This window comes from Ambystoma mexicanum, chromosome 2p (genome assembly GCF_040938575.1).
Source record: "Ambystoma mexicanum isolate Mex_15411 chromosome 2p, UKY_AmexF1_1, whole genome shotgun sequence".
Lineage (NCBI taxonomy): Eukaryota > Metazoa > Chordata > Amphibia > Caudata > Ambystomatidae > Ambystoma > Ambystoma mexicanum.
In genome coordinates, this window is record NC_090923.1 from 1,117,373,409 (window position 1) to 1,117,383,602 (window position 10,194).

The 10,194-nt window shown below is 42.5% G+C and overlaps 1 protein-coding gene across 1 annotated transcript; it reads right to left on the minus strand.

Annotated features, from left to right (window-relative positions):
- Positions 1–399: 399 nt before the first annotated feature.
- LOC138567177 (uncharacterized) lies at positions 400–6,821 on the minus strand. Its single transcript, XM_069645148.1, has 5 exons — positions 6,359–6,821; positions 6,155–6,265; positions 1,295–5,674; positions 1,091–1,201; positions 400–610 (listed from the first exon to the last, which is right to left on the minus strand). The coding sequence occupies exon 3, from the start codon at positions 4,117–4,119 to the stop codon at positions 2,032–2,034; it is 2,088 nt and encodes a 695-aa protein (XP_069501249.1). The 5' UTR covers positions 4,120–5,674; positions 6,155–6,265; positions 6,359–6,821; the 3' UTR covers positions 400–610; positions 1,091–1,201; positions 1,295–2,031.
- Positions 6,822–10,194: the final 3,373 nt, after the last annotated feature.

Here is a 10,194-nt window from a genome sequence, read left to right on the forward strand (position 1 = left end):
GCTGTGACTTTTGTTACACCCTTCATCGGTGACTCCCTGACAGGAACTAACAAATCAAGACTTAATTAGTCAATTACAGAGACAGACCACCGTGATTTGCAATTATTAGTGGAGTGTGGGCCCCATGTGCCCATATGGCCTGGCGAAAACAAAAATGCTGACAGTGGTGCACACCTGGTAACAATTGATATAGAAATTCAAATCATCATTATATGTACAGAAGAGCTGGTTTAAGAATTTAAAGGTGCGGGGGAGGAAAAAAGGCCTTGGCACAAAGCCTAAATCAGAAAAGAGAAAATAGAAGAGGACCCAAAAAGTGGGGCCCTCCCGTCCCCTGCACACTGTTTACTGATGCCACATAGGGCCTTCAAATATATGGATATAGATATATAACAGCAGTTTGTTAGTTGAGCATATAACAATTTATTTGGCAAAGAGGAAAACAAAATTTGCCAAAAGGCACATTCTGTTGTACAAAGTAATTCGTGACGTTTAACATATTAAAACAAATTGCGAAGAAGCAATAAATGATGGAGAGGTGATGCTGTCCAATTGTGGAGTGGCCGACGCGTTTCGAGGGTAACCTCTTCTTCATAAGGGCCCAATTGAACTGTTGACAACATTTCAAGGAGACAAAAAGTAAAATCTTTTATTTTATTTCCATAACAGTCAAGGACTGACTGACAAGCTGTACATAACTCGGGATGCTAGCGAGATGGTGAAGAGCAGAATACTGGAGATCTAGTATGGTGAAAAGAGTGAACTAACAGATCAAAGAGAAACACTCTATACTAATAGCTAAACACATAACAAAGGAGATGTATTGTGTGAGATCCACCTACATGGTGGGATCTAGAAAATGGCGTGATGAAGAGTCAGACAGATCGAGATAAGCCAAAAGCGGTAGTGGGTTCTAAATAGCAAGGACCACCCTTGAATAGTGAAAAAGCTGAGTCAATATGGGGAGCGTGTTTAAGAAAAAACCATACCCCTCCTGTGGACGGAGAAAGAATAACTCCGAAAGAGCGCTACTGAATAAAATAAATAATACTTAAAATAAACCGGAATTGGTTTTAAAGAATGCACTCACTCGAGTTGCGGGACGAGTAGCCAAGGCAACAGGGGCATCCGTGTGGTCAACAAGTATTCGAAACAATTATACGATGCAGGGCATCTGCAAAGAGACACGTACTGCTGGCACCTAAGTGGGGACATATACATTTCTGTTATACTGGAGAGAAATAAACCTGGGGTCTCCCAACCGGGCAAAGGGACCCAAGTAGCGGTAGCTTACCTGTACAGTGCGGGGAACACTGTTAGTGGAAACTGAAACCGGCAGGCAGTGGCTCCGCGCGGTCGTAACCTAGGGAACGAGCTGTGCTGGGGACACGCCGTCAGACGTAGAAAGGAAACTAAATAATAAACATAGAAAAGGGCATAGAAGCCGGTGAGTGAGGAATATGGAGGCCATCATGCAATGGCGCATAGTGCAAGCGTACTCATAGGGACTGACCAGAGATCAGGATAAATAAGAAAAGTAGAGTTAATATGTTCCATAATGAAACATAAGAATTCTGGTGTTCACCATCGCAACGCATTTTATAATTTTGGTTCTAATGGAACAGAAATTTGTGAATAGTACAATAATCGTTACAGTCATGATAGATAACACAAATGGTACATGCAGTTTACTCTTAATAGTCCAAAACAAATCATGTAGAGTCATGAGGCTACTCATTATATAGTGAGACAAGTATAATTCACTGACAAGGGGATAAAAGATTGCGATGTAGCCTATTACTCATACAAGGTTCGAACGAATGGAGAGATGGTTCAATTGGTCATTCGTGAACAGGTGCAAACATTTAAGTGAATATAGGCAAGTCAAACATAGGAAAATACAGTTCCCTTGAAGAAAACATCAAAGTCACAACACTTGTAATGACAAAGAAAAAAAATTTTTTTTAAAGTCCGGGATACTGACACTTGTGTATAGTAGTTGGCGATGTAACATGTGAGTTTCACAATTCACTATAGAAAGCAACTCAAAGAGAATTCATCATTCAGACCCTTAGGTTGCAAAGTGTCAAGTGTGTGGATCCAGTACTTCTCTCGCTGTGACAACAGGGATTGGTAATTGCCACCTCTGTGTGGACGTTTGACAATTTCTATGACTTGAAATTTAATTTGTGCAATCGTATGTTGGAATTCGATGAAGTGCCTTGCCACTGGGGATCTGAGATTCTTACATCTGATGGTGGATTTGTGTTCTGACCATCTTTCTTTGACGGGTCTTGTGGTTTGTCCTATGTATAATTTACCACAGGGACATTTCAATGAGTAGATGACACCTGCGGAGAGGCAGGTGGAAAAGTCTCTGATTTTGAATTTCTTCCCAGTTTGTGGGTGAGATATCGTTTCACCTTTTATAACATTGTTACAGTTCGTACAGTTCAAGCAGGGAAAGGTACCCTTCTTTATGGTACTCAGTACAAGTTGTTTGTCTTTAGGAGGTCTTTCCGCTCTCACTAGTTTATCTTTGAGATTATGTCCACGTTTAAAGGCCATCATTGGTGCTTTGGGAAATAATTTCAGGAGAGAGGGATCATTGTGTAGTATGGTCCAATTTTTACGCAGAGTTTTGCTGATTTGGAAACTCTGTCGTGAGTACTTTGAAATGTAGAGTAGCGGTGTGGACTTATCCTTGACTTTAGGGATGCGTAGTTGTTCCTTCGTGAAGGTCTCTGATCTGTTGCGGGCTTCTCCTGTGATAGTATCTGGATACCCCCTAGATCCAAATCGTTCAACTAGAAATGAACATTCTGAGTCAAGGCCTGCTGGGTCTGAGATAATTCTCTTCAATCTTAACATTTGACTGAATGGTAGGCTTTTGAGCATGGGTTTAGGATGGAAACTGCTGAAATGTAAAAGATTATTCACGTCTGTTGGTTTATGGTACACCGTGGTGTCGATGTGACCCTCTTTGATCTGTAAGCTCACATCCAAAAAATGTAATGAAGGGTCCCCTACTTCCATTGTGAATTTGATTGTGTTGTTCACTGAATTCAGATGTTCCAAAAAAAGATCCAATTCATCTCGTGTACCACACCAGATACCGAAGATATCATCTATATAACGTTTCCAGGTCAAGATTTTAAATGACCAAAATGGGTGATCCAACACGTTTTCTTTTTCAAATTTATACATGTAGGTGTTAGCATAAACCGGAGCCATGGCCGACCCCATTGAAGTACCTGATGATTGTACATAGTATTGGCCCTGAAATCTAAAGTAACTGTTGTGAAGAATTATTTCCAGTAATTCCACAATAAATTCTTTGTTCCCTCTTATATGTTCATGATTCAACAGGAGCCAGAGTACAGCATCAACCCCTTCGATGTGGGGAATAGAGGTGTAAAGGCTGCATACATCCATACTAAAGAGAATGCAGCTAGTGTCCAGGGCTATGATTTCTTGTAGACAGTTGAGGAAGTCTGTAGTGTCCTTCAGGTAGGTTGGTATTTCCTGGATTAGAGGTTGAAGTAAACGATCCACATAGATGGCCAATGGGTCAAATATGCTATCAGTTCCCGCAACTATTGGTCTGAGTGGCGGATTAATGTTGTCTTTATGAACCTTTGGTAAGCCATAGAACACAGGCGTGATTGGATATTTGTTTATAAGGAACTGACTTGTTTTTGAATCAATCCAGTTGTTTTCCAAAGCATTGTCAATAGCTTTCTGGATGATGGCTTTGATTCTAAGTAGTGGATCATTATCAAGTTTTGTGTAAGTAACGGTGTCGTTAAGTAGTTCCAGACATCTCCGTGTGTAGTAGGATGAATCCATGATCACGATTGCCCCACCCTTATCCGCAGGTTTGATAGTTAAATCTTCATCTTTAGCCAGCTGTTCAACATGTTCAAGTTGGCTATTCTTAATATTAACTGGTTTAGTGCTATGGTAATTAATTCTTTTGAGGTCATTAATGACACTCTTCTCGAAGAGATCCAAGATCGAATTTTGAATCTGAGGGTCGAAAGTACTCTTGGGGCGCATCTGTAGGATGTCATCCTCTAGGGCCTGTGATTCTGTATCCAAATCGGATTCGAAAAACATCTTCAATCTTAATTTCCTCAACAATCTGTGAAGACAGATTTTTTCTTCAAATAGTGATGTGTTGCAAGTAGGAACAAAGGAAAGACCACGGTTTAAGATATCAAGTTGGCCACTCGTCAGGTTTTTGCTTGATAGGTTGATGACTAGATTTTCACTTATTTGTATCTTCCTTTTTGTGTTTTTCTTGCCTCGTCGTGTTTTTCTTTTTCTTTTTGTCTGTCTCTCAGGCCTAAAAAAACACCTGTGGTACTAGCAACTGTCCCAGATTGAGATGGTGTAAGGTGGGGAATTGTGGTCCCAGGTGTTGGTACTTGCTGTGGAATTTGTTCTTGTGACTGGTCTTTCGGTATTGGTTCTCCCACACTGCTACTACTACTATCACTCCCTGAGTTGGAGTTGTTAAGATTATTAGCTCGACTTCTGCTGGCGTTTCTGTGATGGTAAAACTCCTGCCAGGTATACACGATATCGTTCAAATAATCGAACGTATCGCGTTTAAACTTACGAAGTTTCCTTTGTTCTATGTCTGCTTTGTAATTGCTCAATTTGGAATTGATATCTTCCAAAAGTTGTGTCAGATCCTCTTTTGACTTGAATTCTGAAAGCTGTATTGTCAGTGCTTCTATGTCTTTGTCGATGGATGTCAATGACTTGGAAAGTTCCTCAATCGTAAGTAAGATCAAGTCAAGTGAACACTTGTTCAGAATTTGATCCCATTTAGCAACAAATGCTTTGCTCTCGCTGCAGAGTGTAGGTCTCAAATATACCCTCAATCCTCTAGGGATTCTCTGTGATTTGTAATATTCCACTAGGGTACTGGCATGTAATTTCTGCGATATCTCGCGTCTAATGAGTTTTTCTAATTGAAAGATTATTTTGTCTGGGCTGACTTTACTCTGTAAAGATTGGTCTGTATCCTTGATGAGAGCTAATATGCGTTTAGCTTCTTCCGCATCAAATGCAAGTGTAGTTGCGTGTTTATCTGTGATCTCGTTGATGCGAGAAAATGACATATTTATAATGAACAAGGTTTATATCAGGGTGCTACCCACTTGGTACGTGCCACACTGGAAGACCAGTACATATGGAGAAAACAAAAATGCTGACAGTGGTGCACACCTGGTAACAATTGATATAGAAATTCAAATCATCATTATATGTACAGAAGAGCTGGTTTAAGAATTTAAAGGTGCGGGGGAGGAAAAAAGGCCTTGGCACAAAGCCTAAATCAGAAAAGAGAAAATAGAAGAGGACCCAAAAAGTGGGGCCCTCCCGTCCCCTGCACACTGTTTACTGATGCCACATAGGGCCTTCAAATATATGGATATAGATATATAACAGCAGTTTGTTAGTTGAGCATATAACAATTTATTTGGCAAAGAGGAAAACAAAATTTGCCAAAAGGCACATTCTGTTGTACAAAGTAATTCGTGACGTTTAACATATTAAAACAAATTGCGAAGAAGCAATAAATGATGGAGAGGTGATGCTGTCCAATTGTGGAGTGGCCGACGCGTTTCGAGGGTAACCTCTTCTTCATAAGGGCCCAATTGAACTGTTGACAACATTTCAAGGAGACAAAAAGTAAAATCTTTTATTTTATTTCCATAACAGTCAAGGACTGACTGACAAGCTGTACATAACTCGGGATGCTAGCGAGATGGTGAAGAGCAGAATACTGGAGATCTAGTATGGTGAAAAGAGTGAACTAACAGATCAAAGAGAAACACTCTATACTAATAGCTAAACACATAACAAAGGAGATGTATTGTGTGAGATCCACCTACATGGTGGGATCTAGAAAATGGCGTGATGAAGAGTCAGACAGATCGAGATAAGCCAAAAGCGGTAGTGGGTTCTAAATAGCAAGGACCACCCTTGAATAGTGAAAAAGCTGAGTCAATATGGGGAGCGTGTTTAAGAAAAAACCATACCCCTCCTGTGGACGGAGAAAGAATAACTCCGAAAGAGCGCTACTGAATAAAATAAATAATACTTAAAATAAACCGGAATTGGTTTTAAAGAATGCACTCACTCGAGTTGCGGGACGAGTAGCCAAGGCAACAGGGGCATCCGTGTGGTCAACAAGTATTCGAAACAATTATACGATGCAGGGCATCTGCAAAGAGACACGTACTGCTGGCACCTAAGTGGGGACATATACATTTCTGTTATACTGGAGAGAAATAAACCTGGGGTCTCCCAACCGGGCAAAGGGACCCAAGTAGCGGTAGCTTACCTGTACAGTGCGGGGAACACTGTTAGTGGAAACTGAAACCGGCAGGCAGTGGCTCCGCGCGGTCGTAACCTAGGGAACGAGCTGTGCTGGGGACACGCCGTCAGACGTAGAAAGGAAACTAAATAATAAACATAGAAAAGGGCATAGAAGCCGGTGAGTGAGGAATATGGAGGCCATCATGCAATGGCGCATAGTGCAAGCGTACTCATAGGGACTGACCAGAGATCAGGATAAATAAGAAAAGTAGAGTTAATATGTTCCATAATGAAACATAAGAATTCTGGTGTTCACCATCGCAACGCATTTTATAATTTTGGTTCTAATGGAACAGAAATTTGTGAATAGTACAATAATCGTTACAGTCATGATAGATAACACAAATGGTACATGCAGTTTACTCTTAATAGTCCAAAACAAATCATGTAGAGTCATGAGGCTACTCATTATATAGTGAGACAAGTATAATTCACTGACAAGGGGATAAAAGATTGCGATGTAGCCTATTACTCATACAAGGTTCGAACGAATGGAGAGATGGTTCAATTGGCTCCAGCTACTAGTCTAAACTATAGCATTGAAGTACAGATAGGAGGGAGATGGGATGTAAGGAGGGGCACACAGCCTATGGGCATTGTGTGGCTCATTTACCCACCCATTGACAGCTGAAGGCCAGGTTAATCCCTACGCCCTTTGCCACCCAAAACCTGCCACTCCCTGCCCAAAACACATCCTCCTGAGCTTTTTGTGCTTTCTCTATCAAGCAGCAACATCCTACCTTTGTGCTGTATGGGTCCTGCCACAATTATTTCTAAGCAGTCTCCTGCAAGTTAATGCTGTAAATGTACTCCTGGTGTAATAAAAGTATTGCATGTTCAACAGAGATAACAGTAGACGTTACATAACCAATGTCAAGGTCCTCGCAGAGGGACACAATATATCAAAGTTAAATGACAAAGTGAGATAGTATATAATGCATAAGTAAAGGACCAGGCTGCAGGTACGCAGGGGGAGCCAGAATATGCTAAGAAAATGCATAGACTGTTAGAAAAAAGAACACATTAATGATAATTGGTTGCACGTAGATATGCTCTATTACAGATAGTGACGGGAAGGGAATACGGAAAACATTTTTTTATGAGAGGTATTTATTACAAAAACATTCAGGATACTGTTTATATTTGCTGGTGCGCTCCTGAACTTTTCCTTGGTACAGCGTGGCTATACCGGGAACCGACTGCTCGCTGCCAGCGTTGGCTTCATCCATCTCTTCCAGCAAACGCTCGTCTCATGTTGCCATCTTTCCATTCACACTCTTGGAACAGGGCCATCCCGTGCAGTGTGTTTTTCTTCAGGTAGCTGCCAAGAGGGAGGGCCGCTCCCAGCACAGAGGCCTTCCTTTCCCCTGTGGCGGACGTATGCAGGTGCATTCGTAAACATGGCGGCCACGGGGGAAGCAGCTAATGCGTCAGAGCTCTCGCGGGAATTGTGCTCCTTAAACGGCTGCTAAGCGTTCAGATTGCGTTATGTATCTGCGCCGGGCGCTGTCCGCAGCAGAATGTTTTATACCATGGTTACTTCCATGGGAGCCTTTGTGTATGTACGTGAAGAGAAGTTTGTGTCAAGAGAAATGTTTCCCCATCAGGAACAAGCTACCAACTAAGATCAGACTGTACTAGATCTTAGCTGGTAGCTGTTAGGAGGACCCCATCCTACATTTCGGGAAGGCACTGAAGGCCCCCCCCCACATCAAAGAACATCGCAGCCAGGTTTTAAGTGGGCTGGAGCTAGCTGAGGTTTATTTGATTTTAATTTATACTGCACACAATTGACCGTGAGGCATGAGGGTGCTGACAGACTAGCAAATACAAAAGAAAATCAAGCCCAAATGCTGAGCACAAAGGCAAACAAAACAAACAAATAAGACCACACCAAGAGACGAGTAAGACAGGAACTACTACACATATAAGCAAATTAAACAGCGTCAATGCAAGGGAATAAAAATAAACTATTATAAAAAGACTAAGGCATACAGGAGAATAAGCAAATCAGCTCAGAACAATTGACCTCCTGACAGTCTCTCACTTCCCTGCTTCTGAGCTGTGTTTCCTCCCTGCTCGCCACTAATATTAAGCAAAATTGAAGCACTGCTTGCGCCAACACGAACCACGCTCTATATAAAATTAAGAGAGGGAGCGTGCATGGCGTCCCCATAAACCACCCAGCAGGTGATGCACTTTGTCACTGCCTCAATGGCCTGCCCAATGGGAACAAGAGAGCGAGGCGGACAGATTCATCGCTGCCGGCGCACAACACATCATCTCTCAGGCTTCAACCTTTCACTCGTGGGCGAAATGGGCAGCTGCCTGGGGCACTGGTGATCTGTATGGGCTCAGGATCAGCTGTACACAGCAAGTACTCGGAGCTCAGTTCCTGTAGTGCTTTGCATTTCTAGTGCAAAGGCATGGACGTTTCTTATCACCAGAGCAATTAAAACAGGTGATTAGTGCTCGATGACTGCAGACACAACATTTAGTGGGTAACTGAAACGCACCATTCCCTGTAGGGTGCCCCTTAAGAAGGGCAAATGCTGTTTGGTTAGAAATGGGGCGGCACATGAAACGCACCATGTTCTGTCATATAATGACTACAAGAAGGTGACTTTATCGTGCATTTTTTACTGTGTGTCTTTATTTTACCCATTGTGAAGAAGCTTAAAGCTACAACCATACTCTTTGCGCAACATGTTCACATAATGAGTTATATATTGTCAGGTAGCGTTATGTGTTTTGAATTATCTCAATAAAGTATAATATTATTTTAGGCCAGAGAAGCAAAACGTTAATGCATAGCTGAACCAGCTAGATCTGCGGAGATAACTAGCCAAGTGCCTAAATTGTAGAGAGGGCTCAAATCTCAGATTCACTAGTGTGTGCTCCTGAGAAAATCATTAATTTCACTGTCTTAGCTGCAAAAATTGGGACTCCTTAGAAGTGATGCAATTCGCAGTGAAATCTATCCGAAAAAAGCCTCACTTATGGTTTACTAGATGATGGACCACCCCCACTTAGCCTCCTCTGCAAGGCCAGGGACAGTCCCAGACAATTCCTCTATGACGCTGACCTTTTAAGCTAACTCAAAGCGGCCCCCTTGTCGAGCAAAGGTCAACAATCCACCCCTTTCCTGCAGAGTGGTGATCAAAGCACCAGGTAAAACGATTCCACCACGCTGGTGGAACCGTGAAACGATTGCAACACGCTGGATAAAGCCTTTGAAGAAGAGCTATCATCTTTAAGAGGAACTCACTCTTGTTTGAGGGCATCTGTGAAGGTCTGCAACCTTCCTGGGGGCATATTCCATTCACCATTTTTGCTCACGGATGAATTCGACAAATTCCAAGATGGCCACCCCTGCCTAGGGCAGAGGAGCCATCGATCGCCTGCAAGCTGCCCTCTCTGTAGTTGGCTGTCTCACCTCACATTAGCCAATCGGGGCGCCACAGTAATGGAAAAGAGTTTATTTTTACAACACAAGCAAACAGATTGGTATTGTCTTTCTTCAGGAAATAAAAGGAAAGTTCTTGGGGGTGGAGGTCATCCACTTCTGCTGTTCAGTCCGAGCGATAAGCCTGGCCTTTGTCTTTGGTTGAGGGTTTCATGGGATTCTAGAAACCTGGCCAGTTGAGTACATGGCTCTGGGTCTGGGGTGGCCAGTGTTCTCTGGACTTGGGCGAGTTTGCAATTTGCGCGTCTCCCCCAGCACGGCCAGGCAATGGGAAATCTTTCCCAGAAGTAAATCCAACAGATTGTCCACAAGATTGTGGAACTCTCCCGTCCCCT

Coding starts and splice junctions, on each gene's coding strand:
- LOC138567177 (XM_069645148.1), bottom strand. CDS start 4,119: ATGTTTTTCGAATCCGATTTGGATACAGAATCACAGGCCCTAGAGGAT.